The 19,152-nt window shown below is 41.6% G+C and overlaps 1 protein-coding gene across 1 annotated transcript in view; it reads left to right on the top strand.

Moving 5' to 3' along the window:
- Positions 1-5,604: 5,604 nt before the first annotated feature.
- The window catches only part of EIF2AK3 (eukaryotic translation initiation factor 2 alpha kinase 3), a 43,672-nt gene continuing 30,124 nt past the window's right edge, over positions 5,605-19,152 (top strand). Inside the window, exons 1-2 of the mRNA XM_032987393.2 lie at positions 5,605-5,941; positions 12,448-12,577. Of these exons, the coding sequence (XP_032843284.2) occupies positions 5,679-5,941; positions 12,448-12,577 (393 nt within the window). The 5' untranslated portion in view covers positions 5,605-5,678. The remainder of the gene's footprint in view (positions 5,942-12,447; positions 12,578-19,152) is intronic.

Raw genomic sequence — 19,152 nt, 5'->3', positions numbered from 1 at the left:
CAGGAAGCCCGTCCTCACATGTGGGCACCTCTCAAATCCCACTGGGGTGGGGAGTATTAGCCCAGAAGTTACGTATGAGGTGATAAACCCGTTTGTACCCTCACAGCAATGGCTGATGGCTTTTGCTTGAAACACATCTCCCAGTGCGTCTGCCGGGAGGAACACAAACATTCCCACTTCGAGATAATGGGGCTTTCTGTCAGCAATTTATCTGAATCTGCCACTGAGTTACAGTTTCAGTGGATGCAAGAAAATCTTTCCTTTATGGTGTGCTGAGCTTTGCCTATGCACAAAAAGGCAGCATTGGACGTTTTAGAAATGGATTTTCTTTACGTTTCAGTGACAACCAGCACTGTTTGCCAACAGCTCAAAGTCCTTTTGTACAAGCCTCTGTTTGTCCCATGTCAAAGTCTCCCCGGGAGCCAGCTCTCATCCTCTCTGCTTCAGTACAGAGGGAGGTGTTTGAACCTGCTTTGTTTAAACAGACATTTTGCTTGCCGAACAGGGTGGTAACTGCGAGGTGTTAACCCTAGCGAAATGCCATGCTGATGAACGGGGTAGCTTGGGCCATCAGGCTGGGAAGGGTGGCCTTGTGATTCTGGTGCTGAATTCTGCATCTGAGGCTGAAATTACACGGTAGGAAATTACACGGTAGCCACAATAACACCTTGCTGTTGACAAAAGGGAAGATCCTGCTCTCTACTCTCTTCTCCCACCATCCACTCTCAACCTGGGTATGGTTTATGCTGGCTCTGGCATTCCTCTGCCCCGGTGCTGATTCACTTTGCCACATAGGCAAAAAGAGCAATTTCTTCTTGCCAGGTGAGCGAGGTTCAACTGGCTCAGCTCAACTTAACATACACATCTCTCTGAAGGGCAGTTTTGTAACTGGCTGAAGCTGCTCTGGTTTGAGATGGCCCCGAAAAGGAGCATTCCCACCCTACAGTCCATCGCTTGCCAAGTTTTCCTGCTACTTCCATGTGTTGGCAGAGAGGTTTGGGGTTTTTTTTGTTTTTTTTGGTAAAGCAACCAACAAAAACAAGGTGAGTTTTCCTTGATCCTTCCCAAGGAAGGCAGCAAGATCAATCAGTTGGGAGAGGGAAGGCTTCAGGACCACCTTCTGTGGCAGACAACCCAGCTTAAACCTGTCGCAAAAGGGAATGCTGACCTGAGTGAAATCCTAGTGAAAGCACAGCAGCCCCTGGGTGTCACGATGTGTTTATCCAATTAACTGTATGTCTCATTTTCTAAGACGTGAAACAGCTAAAAACCAACAAGAGTTATGAAGGCAAAACTTCACCAACACATTGGAGAAACCAAGTGGAAGACTGAGCATTGCTAACTCATTTTTCCAGATGAACTCTCTGGTTGGCAGTGGCTCTCCAATCCTGTCATGTCCCATCAATTACATACTTGCTACCTAATTTTCTATGCTGCAAGCTCCCATTCAGTGACATTTCTTCTGAATAACACCTACTTCACTGCTTGTCTCTGGTTTGATCTGTTGGCTGAAGAATTGCTTGGTTTTATTCTGCTTGTGAAAAGACATCAGCAGGGGTGCTGGTATGGTAATTACAATATATGCAGCTTTCTGATGGTCTGAATTTTCCAGGGGGAAAAGGCAGGCTGTAAATGATCATTTTGCAGGGGACTAAGAATGGCCCTTGGTACAGGGTAGCCACGAGGTGGCATGCTGGGCTTTCGCTGCTGTGCCTCGCTGATCTGTGAGCAAGTTATTCAAGAAAAGCAGGCAGATCTTTAGTGGAGTTATGTAAAACACCATTCCTATTAACATACATCCATCCTGCAAGAACAGGCTTTGATTTCCACATAAATGGCTGGTCAGATTTGATGTTATATTGTCATATGATTGAAATAGATCTCTTATGTCAGTCAGTCAAAACAGAATGGAGAATGTGAGTCATGCTTTGCAAAAAGCAGGAAGTTTGGTTTTGTTGGCACAAATTTTTAATACAGAGAGAAAATTATATGGCTGTATTGCTGTGTTTGTCTCAGGGATTTGTGAATAACATTGTCTATGACTTAGAGAAATGTTTCCAACAGAGAAATGAGCTTTTAGGTTACAATTGTTATTCTTTCTGCCTCAGTGGTAAGGAATCTAGGAGTCTAGAAGAAAACATGGACTGTCCCCAAAACTGTTAAGAGCAGGAGCCCCCCTCAAAAAAAAAAGCACAACTGGAAAACTGCTGATCTGGCATGGGGGGTGGGAGGAAACACAAGAAAATGAGGTAATACTCATGGGTGTGATAGGGACACTTGCACAAGGCTGTTATTGTTTTGCCTTAAGTATAATAAATCTTCATGAACCAGCACAAAGGTAGAAGTGCAAGTCACCTTGTGAAGTATTCTGTCGTTCTTGCTGGGGTCTGTGGTTACTGCATATCTGTCTGTGAGCCCCTAGAATAACTTGTGGCATATGTTAGATAGGCTACTGTAAAAAGCATGACACAGAACTAGTTTTTCTGCAGAGTCTATAAATACGATGGAGTTTAAAATTTAAATATACTCGAGTTACACTTCAACATGACTGTTCAAAACACTGCTATGCAAGAAATATTAATTTAAATGGGAACAGGTGCAGGGGAGGGCGAGTGATATGAACAGGGGAACAGGGAGCCAAAAGTGTTAGGGAAGAATAAAAGCCTTTGGCTTGGTTTGCCTAGCAAAACAGAAGGAATTTGATTACTCTTTATAAACATATGAACGGGTAGACCAAAGAGAGGATTTATCTACATAAAGAAAATATAAGCACAAGACCATATGGGTACAATAATAAAATGTTATTTAAGTTACTAAAAATTACATGAACTGTTTGGCATGCAGCACAAGGTAAACTGTTTCAGAGTTTGTTATAATGAAGTAAGTAAAAAAACCCCCCAAAACCTGGATTGCAATTCAGTGGTTATCTGGGGAGCAGTGTTCATGATCTGACTTCGCATACATCTGGTGGTTTAAAAAAGCTGTATTTCCAACTTATCGGAAGAGTGCAAGCAGGAAGGAAAATTTAGGTAGAAGTCCAAAAATTATAATGACAAGCTCTTTAAAAGAGTTCACTGAGCAATCAATGAGCCACAATTTCAAAATCAAGAGAGAAAATACACTGACAATTCCTGATTTATTAGTGGACTGGAGAGTGATTAAAAATGAAAAATAAATAGCAAAGTGGGGAAAGCAGGAAATAAGAAAGTGTTGGTATAAATGAGAAGTTATGAGAAGCAAAGAAGTTATTGGCAGTGACGCACATCAAAGGAAATCCATAGCTGGCAAGGCCAAATCCCAGAAAACCCTAGTAATGGTACAGGCCCATTACTAGATGGTCATGATTAAAATGTCAATAATGATGCAGAAGTGTTCATTGAACATTTATGATCTATGTTTGCAAAGAAGCAGGAAGATATGTGGGTGGATTACTTAACAGTGATGTGATAAATTTCAGTCCATTAGTAACCAGTGAAGCTCTTGTCTTCCAGTTCTCCAGCGGAGACCCCTTGTCTGTTGATACTCACTTTTAGTAAACCTTGATATACTAGGGCAATTCTAGAAAGCTAAAAATGTGCCAGGTTGGTATCTGTCTTCAGAAAGGACAGTTATATGATATGTAGTAATGTAGAACAGTTCTTGGCTAAATACCGAAAAAAAGTTGATATGTGACTCAATTTAAAGAATTAGTAATGCCAATCACAGGTCTAATAGAAATCTCATTTTGTATTTCAGGAAGATAACAAATAATTCAATTTCCTCTGGAATGTGTAATAAACTTTTAAAACGATTTTTACTTAGAAATGTGCAATATTTTAATAAAAAAAACCATAGGGTAACAAAGCATCAGTTAAGAATATATTAAACGCTGGTCACAGAGATTTTTTTTCTAGAACTGGTTACAAATTACTACAGAATAAGGCTACTTCTAATGGGATCCCTCCAGTATCATTTATGCTATAGTACACATGTACATAATCAATATTTTCATTAGTCATTTCGAAGCAAATAGAAAATCACTCCTAATACAATTTGCAGATGACATCCGCATCAGCAGAGTGGTACAGGATGATAAGGGCCGTTGTTCAAAACGCAGTAAGCTGGGTGTGGATAAAGGGGCTTTGTAAAACAGTCAAACGTAAAGCCAGTTATCTCAGGTATGCACCTGTACACACAGGAAGAAAAGCATCGTTCTCTAATGTTCTGCGTTCTCTAATGGCCTACAGTCAGCCTTTGCCTCCTCAAAAAGTGAAGGCACACCTAGGGATATGCTAGAGCCTTTTCTACCACTGACTACAGATGAACACGGCACCTTAATCTCCATATTCTGAAATGCAACACTGAAGAAAATGGAAAAGGGGAGGGGCAGAAAACTGTAATTTAAGCACTGGAGGAGATGCCACAATTAAAGTTTGTAACTTAATTTGGTTCGTTACAAAAGAAGATAAAAAGCGTGGCTTGATAAACAACATACCGACCTGTGCAGGGATGAATACTGACACGAAAAGACTCCTGGCAGCAGCAGAAATTGTGGCGTGATCCAGGGCAGGCCGAAGGAGTGCCAGTCGGCGTGGGCAACAGCCAGCTGCAGGGGCAGTCCCTCCTGCTCCCCAGCGCCACGGAGATAGTGGGAACTGCTGGAAAGGGGGGGAAAATGGCCCTTGAAGGATGCGGAGGTGTTACCTGCTTGATAAAGGAAACCAGTATCTGTGAATACATGGAGCAAACGTTGAGTTGAATGCACCACAGGCCACTGGGATGCTTGGCCAACACGCCGGGGCTGCTGCTTTTGGGCCTACCGGCCACCATGTCGTGTCGCACACATAGCTAGCCAGCCCAGCTCGGCCGCCGGCGCCGGGCCCGCCGTTAACTGGGGAGCGAGCTGCTGAGGGGAGCAGTCGATCCCGCCACCACGCCCGTTCCTGAGGGGAAACACGGCGCTCGGCTGGGAGGGTGCCTGAGGCGCTACGAGCCACCAGCCCAGGGTCGCTACGACCCCCTCAGCGGTACCGGTACGTGCTGGTTCTGGTGCGGGTACAGCCGCGTCCCCGCTGCCTCAGACCGCCCGGGGACGCGGCGGTGCCGGCAGCCGCCCTCCGTCGTTCCCGCCCGACGAGTCCATTCCCCTCCGCAGGGAGCCCTCTGTGTGTTTCTCCCCCCCACCCCGCGGCGTACCAAGTGGTACGCGCCGCTCGCCCCGCCCTGCCGACACGGAGGAACAGCCACGTCTCCAGCCCGGCGGGAGGGCGGCCGGGAAAGGGCGGGGCCGCGCCGCCCGGCGCTCCAGTCAGCAGCACGTGTGGCGCGCCGGCTCCGCCAATCCCAGATCAGGCTGGTGAATCATGCGGCTTCCGATTGGTCAGGGCGGTGGCGGAGGGAGCGGCGTGGCTCCGATTGGCCCGGCGGCTCTGTTGACAAACACCGCTCCTTCCCGCCCAGCGCCGCCGGCCGCGCCAATCGAGGGGAAGCTGCGGGCGGAGCGGCGTGGCGACGGCCCAATGGGCTGCCTCTCCGCCGGGAGGGGGCGGGCGGCGGTGCCAGGGGCGGGCGTGCGCGGAGTGCCGGTACGTGGCGGGCGGGGCGGGGCGGGGCGGGCGCCCATTCTGTGGCGGCGGCGGCGGCGGAGGCAGCGTTCATGTCCTAACGGCTGTTGGCGGCGGGCGAGGCGGGGCCCCTCCATGCGGGGGCCGCGGTGCCGCAGCGCTCTGGCCGCCTTCACCTTGCTGGTGCTGTTGCGTGTGGCGGCGGGCGTCCCGGAGCCGTTGCCGGGCGATGCCGCGGCTGCGGAGGCCGCTTTCGGGTTGGGGGCGGCCGCCGCTCCCGCCGCTCTGCCGGCGGGGTCTGCTGATGTGACGGTGGAGGACGATGAGGCCGGGGTGGCCCCGACGGCGCCAGGCGAGCAGGAGCCTGAGGAGGGCGAAGAGGCCCGGACCGGCGGCAGGTGGGCGGGGGTCGGTGCCCGGGATGAGAGTCGGTGCTGAGGGGGGTTCAGTGTGTGGAGATGCTGGGGAGGGGGTCAGGGTTCGGTTTGGGGGTGCTTGACGGGGGTCAGTACCCGCGGCGGGGGTCAGAGCATCAGGGGAGAAGGAGGCAACGTTCGAGGAGGTGGGGGAGAGTGTGTCTAGAGTTGGGAATCAGGAGCTGAGGGGGCTGGAGAGGGGGGTGATGCGTGGGAAAGGGGATTGCACAGTCCCGGGGGTCGTGGAGGAGTGGGGTTGGAGGGGTGTGCTGCAGGGGAACGGCACTTTTCGGGGTCAGAACGGTGGGAAGCGGGAAGAGGTGGGAGAGTTGAGCTGCGGGTTGTTCTTGGGGGGAGCGGTGGGTTGGGAAGGGGGTACGAAGAGAAATAAGGGTGCTGTGGGCTGGTGCGTGGGGTGGAACTGTAGGGACCCGCAGGGAAGTATCTGAAGGTGGGAGGAGAGGTGCAGGGCGAAGGGGTGGAAGAGGTGAGTCCCGTGGTGGGGCTGGCAGTGGAGCTGCAGCGATGGGCAGGCTGGAGTGAGAGGCAGTGTCAGTACGGAAAGGGTGTTTCAGGACCTCGCTGTCTCTAAGGTACTTGTTCTTTTCTATGGTTATTAGGAAGGAGAAAGGGTTCCTTAATTCTTAGACAAATACACTGCCGGATGTCATGCTATGTGACGTCTGGCCAGTCTGCTCACCCTGGTAACACCAAGTCTCGATCCCCTCCTTGACTTGATACCGGGTGGCAGTGCTGTGCCTGCGGGAAGGAGACCCAAAAGCGCTGCATATGTAGTCTAAACTCTTCCCGACACCTGCAACTCACAGTTCTTCAGAGCGTTGTATCCCTTTCCCTCATCTTTTTCTTTTAAAGAAAACGCAGTTCTCACATTTATTTAGTTGTCTGTTAAACACAGACGCTGATGTATGCTTGAAGGGAAGTCCAACACGCAAGACAAACGGCTGAACAAGTTTCAGAATATAACGTGGGGAAACAAAATGCTTATTAATCTCATGTGGCAAGAAGCTCTGGCAAAAGGAAGATTTTAATGAATGACTCAAGTGCAGAAATGTTACTGACCTGTTTCCAGCCTGTTTCTGAATTGGCTGAGCAAGATGAGGTGATAAGCCACAGCCAGAGTTTAAAGGAAGACAAACATGACTAAATGCCTACTATATTTGAGAACCTGTTCTAAAAATGAAAAGCCTGGAGCTTTTTGTTAGTATACCCAAGCATTCACTTAGAGCAATAAACTGGCTGATAACTCGGCATCCTATTTTCTTTGAGGAAAATCTATTCACCTATTAGCAATAGGATCATTCTTTTCTGTATCAGGTCACCAAAATCCTAACTAGTTTGTTACAATTCTACTGTATTCACTTTTTTTAATAAAGACCTTCATTTATTTAGCCCTGAAAAGATTTAAAAATGAATTTTCTGTTTGAATCCTGGAGCTAAGTAAAATACACTAAAGATGCTCAATTTAATAATTTAAGCCTGAGATTAAATGTAGCTGTTCTCTAATTGATTAGTATGTAGGAATACATTTGCTGTCATCAAATAAAAATAGAATGGCTGCCTGGCCATAGTATTTGCCTGTGTTTCTTTTTTTTTTTTTTTTAATCTGTATTTCTGAGATCTCTACTCCCGTCAGCTAATTATTCTTCAGCAATAAAATATCCACATGATATAACACAGTATAATCTGAAAAACAAACAAACAAAAACCCAATGAACAACAAAACCCAAACCCCAGCTGCTGTTGCTGTAGGCAAATGAATGTAATCATCTTGGTTTTGAGGATTTTTTAATTTCCTAGAAGAAATTGTGGGGGTTAGTGAATTACTGTGCTCTTTACATACAAACATGCAGGTTTTGAAATTGGAATAGCTGTTTAGAGTTCAAGTTTGACAGACAGCAGTATTTGCAGTGTCCCAAATGGCTGTTGAGGGTATTAGGGTTGGGAGTGTTTTTAAACTGAAACAGGAATAGTGGTAAATGTTGTGCCAGAAGGATGGTAAGTTCTGCTTTGTTTTTCTAACAAAAACAACTTATTTGAATAAATACAAAGTTTTTGTGTTGTGAAAGGGTATAGATGAGCTAAATAAGTGTTCCTTCTCTATCCTGTTTACATCTTCCCTTGCAATCTTAGCCCTTCTGTTTGTAGCTAAATCAGATACTTTCACTTCTATAAAGTACAACAGAGCTGTTCTCAAGCTGCCTGATGTCAAAAAGTGGGTTGTGTTCATGATGGGATATAAACAGTGGTTCTAAGGCCCAGGATTGGCCTTTTCTCAATGTATGTGGGTGTTTGTAGTAGATATTTTGCATAGTTTCAAGGATGAATATTGTAACTGTGCTTTAACAAGTTCATGTCTTTGAGTGAAAGAGGATAGGAAATGGTAAGAAAACTATTTCATTTAACCATAGAGGCTGTTTGTAGATGGTTCTGCTGGGGGAAATATGTCCAGATGTGTTTTCACACTGACAAGGTGCAAATAAAATCTGACTATATAGTATTGGCTTAGCCTCTGCCAGCTGCTGTGCTTACAGATATCTTAATATGTGCTGTGTTGTACTGGCCCCTTGCTTTAGTCTATGTGCTGGCCAACTCTAAGGGCCTGAGAGGGATTTTCTATTCCTCCATCATTTGATTCATAATGTATTCTGGAGTAGCAGCTAGAGGTAAGGTGAAGTACATAGGTGTCTTCATCATTTTACCGTTGTTCATTTTTCAAGTGTCTGGTTGATGGATCCTTGGATTTTTAAGTAATTGCCTAGTTCGGGGTGACTCCTTTCTGTATCTCTGTTTTTGTTCTGGTTCAGGCTTGTGGAGACTATTGCAATTCTGGTTTTGTGTTGATGTCTTTTTTATTTTTTCCTTCTCTGGTATCTGTGTGATGTGATTCACTCTCCACTATAATCCGTGATTTACTTTCAACAAATATCTTGCCATTTCAGGAATTTGCAGCCTTGCTGCCGCTTGTCTCTGTCTCACTTCCTTGGCATTATAATTGTGACTTTTGACCTTTTAACCTTTGACCTTAAGTTGGGTAATGTTTTGTGCAGGAAGGTATGCAGAATTGAGATCTAGTTTGGTAGTGTTCTTAAATTTGGATGTTGTTGGAAGCTGGCTTCTTTGATCAAGGTATTCTTTAAGCTTTACCCTAGTCAGGAGGTAGTGTTGGTAAAGCCAGTGATAAGGTATCATTTAGCAGAGAATAACAGTTTTTCAGGCTTAACCAAAATATAAGCTAATGTGGGAATTCCTTTTCTTTGCAGCTTGTTGATTAGGTGTCCCAAAGATGCATCCACAATATCACTATTTCAGATTAATGTAATAGAATTGCAGATGCAGTCCTGACACGTTCAGCCTGCAAAGAGATTACTAAAAGGATGTCTTTCTCTTGTTGAATCGTGGCTCTGTTCTACTGGGCATAATACACTAAATTAACCTTATGATAGCACTCTGGGGTGACACAAAGCAAGGTGCCTTCCTGTTTTCCAGCTCTAAAATAGTCTCTTGAAGTAGTTGCCTAAACAGCTTTTTCAGAATGTGTTAATCTAGTGCTTGATTAGACTACCTGAAAGATGGCAAGATCTCCTGTCACCACATCACACTCTCAGTATGCAAAGCTGTGAGTAGTGGAATCACCACTAAGCAGGGAAACTTGTGAAAAGAAAAATCTGATAGAAAGTCTAGCACTAGCATGGGTCTAGGACACATGTAGACAAATTGCACATCTTATACCAATTAGAGTTCAAGTGACAGGTTTTTAACTCACTGGAGTTGGTCAGAGATGAGAACAGATATTAAGATTTTCATTTATAGAAAAATTAAGTAATGAAGGATTTTATTACAAGAGTAAGGGTTTTTAGCAGGTTTTTTTCTGACATGCAGGATTATTGTTAAAGAGCAAGATGAAGATGGGACCAGAAACATTGCTATTTAGTTCAAAATGAGTCACTCATTAAAAAGAGAGAAAGAAATGAGTGGTTTTCTTGCACCTATTTCCAGTTCTAAAGGTAGCCACATGCAAGATTTAGGTATAGCCAAGATGGTCCTGTTCCTGTGTCTCATTGAAGTGTTTGCTTAGTAGGTGGAGTTTGTGAAACAAAAGCCATTATAGAGCTGGTGGCCAGGGGGACTAATGAAAAGTACCACTGTACCCAAGAAAATTCAGAGTTTTTAGGGTACGCAGAAGCAGTTGATTAAACCAGTTTCTCAAAGTGTGTGCTCTTGGTACAAAGGTTCCCTCTGAAGGCATGATTATTTCCACCACCCCACCCCCCCTTTCCTAATCAGCTAAATGTAAAGTGTGGTTACACCACGATTTGGGTGACCAGAGGTCATCATGCAGGTACAGATTCCAAAACAGCCATCTTGGGTGGCAGTGACGAGGCTTAAATAATGAGATAATTCTCGGGGCAGGTTGAGGTTTGCAAAGATGGGAAAAGATAATACAGAAAGGTAAGATACAAAGGCATAAATCATTTGTTACTTGAGGGAGAAGTCAAGCAGGAAGAATTAGAAAAAGGAAAACAATGGGAGTAGATGGGAAGGAAACATTTCACTGTGATTTTTAGGATTTTTTCTTCTCTGCAGTGTTACTGCCAAACTTCCCTTTGTTCTAGTTACATTTCTACCTCTTTTATAACCTAGTTGTCAGTTGGATCAACATAAAATCTAAATAGACCCACTTGGAATAATATTTTTATGCAGTGCTAGAAAGCTTCAGAGAAACTGTTTTACCATAAAGCAGATTGTGTTAAATATGTGTCCAAGGTCTTTAGTGTGTGAGCCCTTGTTTACAGTGCTTGAGAATAGGTAGTGTCCTGCAACTCGGTTTATTATTAACCCAGTCTTGGTTTTCTTACAGTTGGAATAACTGTATGTACTCAGCTTATAAAACCTCAAGTATTCTACTGTTCAAATATTTGCACAGTTGGTATTTTTCTAACACTTCCTTAAACTAAGCTTTTGAAGGAATGTGATGCTTGGCCACCTTCAGAAGTAGGAGCTGCTGTGTTATTTTTGCTACCGGCTAAAGATGTATTTCACTTTCTATTAACAATATAGCGCTATAGTACAGTATAAGGTCCTATAAAATGCGTGGGTTACTTTTACAGATAAAACTGCAGTGTTTTACGTGACCTTTGTTGTAGGTGATGTAATACACTGCTATCCTCGAACATGTTTTTAAGTTCATTTTAATTTTGCCCTCTTTAAAGAAAAATGATAGCCCCCCATCATTACCTCTCTAAACTTCAGCTTCCTACACTGGTAACTTTGGACAGGTGAATACTGTGTAGAACTGAAGCCAGATGTAATGTAGTGTCCCTTATTGTTTAAAGTAATGATTCATATACACGTCTGTGTGTGCATTACCTGCCACCCGCTCCTTCACCCCCAAGCAAAAATAGTCAATTTGCCCATCAGGTTTATTTGCCCAGTTCCTTATTCTAATTGAAACCAATGTCTATAAAGGTCCTTCTGGGTCACTAGATCCAGCCCCTCTCAGTGCAAGCAGTCTGTAAAGTGATCAAGCTCTACTCCCACAGCCTTTGAAGATTGGTGAGCCTGCTGCAAGCCAAAACTGCCAATACATCCCAACTTTTTCAGGTCAGACTGAAACAATCTTACAAGGAAAAAAAAGGCCCTTTAAAAATGCCTTGTCAGTGTTTTGTCTCTGTGCTGTTTAGGTTTCTTTGTTTGTTTGTTTTATTTAATGCTTGAATTCTAACCCAACCAGAAATGTTTATTCTAATTGTACTGCTGTGTAAGAAACAAGATTTACTAAAATTGGTGAGCTTCTGGTACTGCAGAAATCAACAGCTAGCCTGCTATTACCTTGTATCCTCAGACAGATAGGCTACTTAAAGCCTAAGCTGTGTAAGGCAGTTTGCTTGCTTTGTTGTTTGCAAAGGTTAGATGTTGTTTCTAGGGTCCTGTGTATGCCTTAGGCAAGACTTGTTTTATTCTAAGACTTGTCAAATCTCCAGAATTTTGATGTTTCATCCAGAGGTATTGAAAACTTAGTTGCAACTTAATATTTCTAATGTACTGATTTGCTGGATGAGTAGTTTCAGATTTAGGTTGTTTTGAAAGGGTGTATTAAAGATCAATGTGGAAAGGACTAGAAAAAATAGGATTTATACTGTTGTGTAAGTATCTTAAAAGAAGATGATCTCATTCAGTGTTGTAGTGGTTACACCTGCATGTGGGAGTAAAAAGTCAACCATTTTCCCCTAAAATTGAACTCTGAAACTGTTTTACAGCATGTAAATTAGTTTATAACATCCAGCCAGAGACTTCAACTTTTCTATTCTCTTGCTGGTCTAGGTAGAGTTACCAAGTTAAATTGCTGTTTTGCAGAATGTATAGACTTAACTTTAAAGTTGGATTTGCACTGTATTAAATACATAAAGCAGCTGATAGATAAACTTCATATGGCTGTACTTTTTACTGTGAATGCTTCCAATTTGCAGATCTCTAGTAATTATCAGCACTTTGGATGGACGAATTGCTGCACTGGATCCAGAAAACAGTGGCAAAAAACAGTGGGATCTGGATGTGGGATCAGGTTCTCTTGTGTCATCCAGTCTCAGTAAACCAGAGGTAAGGCTTTAATCTCTTTCCTGATTAAATCTTTAAAACTAGAATTTTCTGTAACACAATGCATGAAACTTCTTCTGTTTTTGACAGATAAATAAAGCAGCAAACTTAGTATGGATAAAGTTTGGTAGCTATTCTCAAACTTTTTTTTTGGAGTGCTTACATCATGTTGCCATTTCAAACTAGAGTGTGTCAGCATTTTAGTCTTGTGATTGACATATGTGATAACTATCAAACTAGATGATGTAACTGAGTTTGGGAATTGTATATAATGCTGATTAAAAACAAGTTACTTGTAATTTGAAGCAAATGAAAAGATTAACTGCCTTGTATTACTAGAGTATGCTTTCATAAGTACTGACTTTTTTTTTCCCCTCAAGAAAAGCAAAAGTCCTCATGACTTAATAAATGAACAAAGGATTATTTTATTTATACTAGATAAGCAGGCTGTCTATGAAGTAGAATGTGTTAGCAGTGAAATAGTGCTGGAGGTCACCGTGGAGTACTGTGTGGTAAAGGGTTGCATCACTTCTTGCTGATAACTGTAAGGAGGAAATATGAAGAGTTAAATTTCTTGTTTGGTGTTATTTCCACCATCAGTTTGAATAAACTTAGGCTACAAACCAGAAGGAAGTTTTCTTGCTTTTTTTTCCTGCACTGAAGAAGTGAGACCCATGAGTCATTCCCTCCTAGAATTAGAAGGAATAAATATACCAACTAAGAGGTGGTTTGTGGTGATGACCAAGTGAACGGTCCCTCACTGTCACGGATGGTTGGATTTGATGCCTGGTGCTGTATCGTGCTTTTGCGTGATGAGCATCTGCAAATGAAAGCTGAATTCACGGGTATTCAGACTCTCTGAGCTTTTTGCTTGTGGTTCTTTCTTGCTGTCTGTTTACATGACCTCTGTTTCAGTATAAAGAAGTTTAAGGAAAGATTTGGTCTGTTGCTGTGATAGTCTACATATGAGAGCTACTAATACGTATCTCAGATTGCAAAGGTAGTGCGTGCGTTAGCTCATGTTCCTTTGTTTCTATGAGAGAATATTATTTATGGATGTAACTTTTTGAGACTTGTTCAGATGTATTTTTGTATTTAAGAAAAAACACTGTAGGAAAGAACTTTTCCCCAATAAATGTGTTCTAGAGCAGAACTGAAAAGAGAACTGTAAAGAGGAAGGTGTTGGTTATAAACTGTAGTCCTTCACAAATGTCTTCAATACTAGATCTTTAAAATATTGGTCTGTTATCTGTTGCTGCAGATAGTTTCTGATGAGCACAGTGAAAATAGAACCAACAGTTACAAACCACATTTGAAATCTGTCAAATAAAAGCTTTGTTTTTCACTACAAATTAAGATGTGAGCGCAGGTTTTTAAAGATTTTGAGAATGCAAGCATTTAATACTATAGAAGTAATTTTGCAAATCTAGACTTTTGTCACTCAACTGGTCTGTCCAGAGTTTTGATCTTTTTCTGGTATGCTGTGACTGTAGAAACTGAAGGTTGGTGCTTAGACAATAAAAATTGTAGTTTGTCCATGCACTATTTAATTCCCTCTCATTGCTACCAGTTAGTAGGTTGCAGGAGTCATAAAAATACACTTTTAAAGAGCATTGATTATGCATACAGAAAGTTTTCATATGGGCTTTTAAATTGTTTCATTTCTACAACTCTGGCCAAAGACATTGATGGATTTTGGCAGTTAAGATGCAGAGCCTATGAGAGAACTAATTTTGGAAGTAAAACTTCATTCTGGCCTTTTAGAAGCCATTAAGCATTATAAATATGGGCCTTTTTAGACTTACTGTTATGTAAACAAATTCTGTTAAGATAAGACAGAATTTAATAAGAAACAAAAGTGATAAATTCTCCAAATAAGCTACACTTAAACATTTAAATATCTTAAACATGTAAATATTTAATGTTTAATCTGGTGTCAGTATCAGCTGAAAGACTTCATGCAGTAAATCTAGACACTACTTGAGTGAGTAATTGGCCTCATTAAAATTGTTGGGACAATTCTGTTTTGGGACAAAACATTAAATTCATTAAAGTCTCAGAGTCTGTTATCTCCCCGCTCTATGGTATTTCCTCTCTGATTTGGGCATGTGACATGGTAAGTTTTACTATAACTGTTGGGTCTTTTTCTTCCTCTTCCAACATTTTTGAGGTAAAAAAAGGTCTCTGTGCTTGCAACCACAATGCTATCTTCATCGTAAAATAGTATCATTAGGTAATCTGTTAACTACATCATCTTGCAAAAAATGGCAGATGAGAAAATCTTGTTACACCTGCAGTGTTAAAGATTTGTGTTCTTTTCAGAGTGAGGAAAGTGTTGTGCTGCTGTGTCTTAATGGTTTTGATGAGGTGTTTTTTTTTTTTTTACTATCTTGGGTGAGAGTGCAGTGAACTTTAGTTTCAGGTTCTGGTGTGAAAGCACCAATTTAATTTCCAAGTGCCTTTTAAGAAAAGACATTAGATCTTCAAACTTTCAGTGTTTAATAGAACTGTAGTTACTTCCTTTGCCTAACCATAAAATGTCAACTTGGCTGTCTAGAGCTTGTGTTAATTGGGAAAGTGAGGTAGTAAAATTTCAAATGTTCCAGCAGCTCTGTCAAACACTTCAGATCTTGAAACTACTGCTTAAGACACTGACAAGTGAGATGTTCATCATTTGTCATGTGAACGGATCAATTAGAAAGGGAAGGCTGCTGAACTACTAATTGTGTGTCTGGGTAACTAAAGTGGTAAAATTAATTCTTTGGCTCTAAGCTCCAGCATAAACAATCGTGGTCAGGCTGCCAATACTGTAAAGGTATGACTCTGCATTTCAGTCTTGTGCATAAGAATTTAAAAACTTTGTTTCCCAGTCCATTGTGTTAAAATGAAGAGCCCTTATATATAAAAGCTGTATGTTTACAACTCCCAAGATTTCTTGTTACCTGCACATAAAGATTGCCTGTTGAAGCTCAGAGTAAAGTCATCAAATCTCAACTTTTCTAAAAGGACGCTTACTTTGAATGAAAACGCTTTAATTTCCTCTTTAAAATTTAGCTTCGTAATGAATACATCGTCTGTACTTAGACAGAAGAGAATACGTTTGGGAGAATCAGCCTGTTAAAATAATGATGCTTAATCATAGTGAAAATAGAGAACTGCCTTACATGCTGTGGAAATGGTTCATAGCACATCATTATGAGACTGTTGTCATTTACTAATGAGGGTGATGGGTTCTCTTACCTTCATAGCTCTATACTAAATTACTTAATGGGCTTCTATCTCTTTCTTTTATGAGGATCTATTATATGAGAGAAATGAAAGTGTGAACTTGCCTGCATGTTAAAATGACTGGCCAGTAGTGGCTAGTGTGACTGATGGGACAGTGGGAGCCTGGAGAAGAGGTGGAGACAGGAAAAAAGCCTGTTGTGGATAGGATAAATGATATAGATACTCCTGTGAAGAAATGGGTATCTGATGTTTCATGAGAAAGGGGAGAATAAGTGGGCTATTTGGTCACGATAATGAGAGTAACAGCTTAAAAGTACATTCGCGACTGACATGATGATGTTTTGCAGATTCAGGAACGCTGCAGGGAGTTCAGCCTAATGGGGCAGCTCCAGTCATAGTACTTTTTGTGCTCTGGACAGAGCACTGTCAGTAAAAGTTAACTGCATTGGCTCATGATTTGGCTGTTACAGACTAATCCCTAAGTAAGCATCTTATTTCCTTTTTTGAGAGATTGGGGATCATGGGACAAAATGAGTTTTGGTCCACAAGGCTGACATTTATAACAGTCATAGTAAACATACCACTGTATCCTGGAAAAATGAAATAATTGGGTTATGTCATGTCACAAAATCTGTGAACATTCTTATCCCTCTGAAGGCTCTCAGTATCTTTGAATTGCATTGTATATATATTAAAATCTTAACAATTTTTGTGATAGCCACATAAAATAAACCTTTGTACAAACTTAGACGTTTATCTTTCTTGGACATAAGTGGCATGTTTCTGTGGAATTGTGCAATATTATATTTTTTCCTACAGATAAATGTGGAGATTCAAAGAAGTTCTATACAAAAGTCAGCTGAAAACTAATTGCATTGTAGGCAAGGTGAACCCATAGATATCTTAAGTACGTTGTTCCTTTTTTGCCTTTTGCAGAGGACAGACTGATGCTTAGAGCAGTGAGTTGGGAAAGGCTTTTGAAATCTCCAAAGCTCCGCTAATGACATAATTTAATGTACAGTATTGAATGTATATTTTTTTCTATTTTCCTTCCCTTTATCAGCATCATAACCAGTTTCAAATTTTCAGTGCCTTAATTCTGCTGTGAAGTATCCAGGCACCTGGGAATCACTTTAAGGTACTGACTGCCTGTGTTTTCCTGCGCATTAGATGTGGCAAACTCTGTAGATAGTCAAGCCAGAGGAGAGCCAAAAGCTTGGGGAACGCAGGAAGAATTTCAGTAACTTTCATCTTCGGCCTCTTACACTTTGGTGCAAAAGAAATTGCAAAACCCTCACTGATGTGGGTCAGAGCAAGCCAAGAGGTCAAAACGCCCTCTGAGGGGCTTGAATAGTGATTTCTGGATTCTTTTATGTGCCCTCCCAGAGGTTAGGGGAGTGTAAATAATTTAACAGTCTCTTTGAAAGAGAAATCTGGTGACATCAGTTTTAGGAAAATCACACCTACCACTTAGGGCATCCCTGCAGCAGCATTTCATTAGCCTGAATAAAAACGTAAGATTTTTGTTTGGTCCATGGCTTTCTACTTTAGTTATTTGTTCAGTTAAGACACTGGCTGTAAATATAATCCAGGTGAAAAGCTGAGATATATTTGTTTTGAGCTTGGGTGGGGAATGCTTAAGGCTTGTTTGAGTACTTTCACTTAAGTTTATTATAGCAGCTGTTGAATACAGTGCTGAATATTACGAATTTCTGTTAAACCTGTGTAAATCTGTTCTGACTCTGCTAGTAATCACTGGACAAAATGAAAAGGAGATTATTTTTAAACTACACAAACAGTCTGAGAAAATAGCTTTCTCTCTGGATTCTGCTTATAAATGAATGGTTCTGTCTAGCTCACTAGTGTTAATCTTAACTTTTAATATATTTGTGCATCTTTAGGCATCTGACATGGGACTCATCAGCAACAGAAGCAATCTTTCCTGCTTAGCCCTTGGAAGAGTCTTTGCGCACCGTACAGGCTGCTTACAGGAGTAAATGCTGTGCAGTGGGGTCAGACTTCCATATACAGAGAATAACAAGTCAGTTCTCTTAAGCTTTAAAGTGTGTGCAAAACTTTCTAAAGCAAAGTTTTACTCCAGAAAATAAAGGATAAGATATTAAAAATTTCTATTAAAGCTGTAAAGTTACTTTCTAGCTGCAGTATTTTGTGATCAGATGAAAAGCTCCAAATTGCCGTATATCAGTGAGTGGACTTGTTATTGAGGTAACTAATCTGGGGAAAATTTTTTTCCTTGCAGGCAAGGGTGATATGATTTTAGTTGTCAGGAAGAGTATACTAGTAGAGTTCCTTGTGTCCTGTAGCTGATCCTTATTTTTGTGTGCTACCAAGACAGATTTAGAGCCATGAGATGCTCTGATAGCTGAGGTATTCCTATAGAGGAAGGCTGAGCCATTATCCAGTTCTCCATCGTGCAGGTTTTCTATAATAGAAATTGAATTAAACATACTGAATGAAATACAAGATGTGGAGATTGATAATAACAATTTTGTTGAAGGTTGGAGGTGACCAGTTTAAAACTGAGAATACTGTGTACTAAAAGATCCCATGACAGGTTATCAGCTGCCATCTCAATTCCTCTGCAGGGGAAGGAAATGTGATCCTGTGCTGCCTGTGGGTAGAGAGAAAGAGAGATATTAGTGTCTTAAATGGTCCTGGAAAAGCTCATAATGAATAAGAAGTGAGTGTCCAGAATTGTACTTCAAAGGAAGATAAATTCTAATTGCGATTGAGGCAGAGAAGGCTTATTAGGGCTATCAGGAGGAGCGGAGCCTGTGTTTTTCAAGATGAGAACAGATGTGACTGCTCTTTTAACTACATAGATATATTATGATTCCTGATGGCACAAGGGGTTCTTTTCATTTCTGTTGCTGGAAACAGGTGGTGTGCATGGCCATGAAGACATGACAGGCTTGGGAAACTTGCTGGAGAGATCTGTGGATTTCTGAGTACAGATCTTTGCTGCTTTCTTGGTGAAACAAAAAAATATAATTCTCCTGAAAACAAACTTCTAATGATGTTTAGTGGACAAAAAGTCATTGGCAGAAGACTGATTGTTTTGGATAGCTAGAAGTTGTGCTTTTCTAGGAAATGCAACCAAATTTTTTTCTGTGAAGTGGTAAACCTGTGAAGGAGGGGAATTGCTGATGGATGCCTGAGTTGAGTTAGTGCTTAGTAGAGTGCAGCATGATGCTCTTTGTTGAGTTGACAGGTAGGGCTATTGCTTAGACGAGTGGTCTTATATTTATTGAAACTGTACATCTTCAGAGACAGTCATCTTGGTTCAATGTCTTGTTCAGTTTAAAAAAAAAAAAAAAAACAACACAAAA

This window comes from Tyto alba, unplaced genomic scaffold, assembly GCF_018691265.1.
Source record: "Tyto alba isolate M040663 unplaced genomic scaffold, T.alba_DEE_v4.0 Super-Scaffold_6, whole genome shotgun sequence".
Lineage (NCBI taxonomy): Eukaryota > Metazoa > Chordata > Aves > Strigiformes > Tytonidae > Tyto > Tyto alba.
The sequence above is the reverse complement of the archived record's forward strand: the minus strand, read 5'-3'. Positions and strand labels throughout refer to the sequence as shown.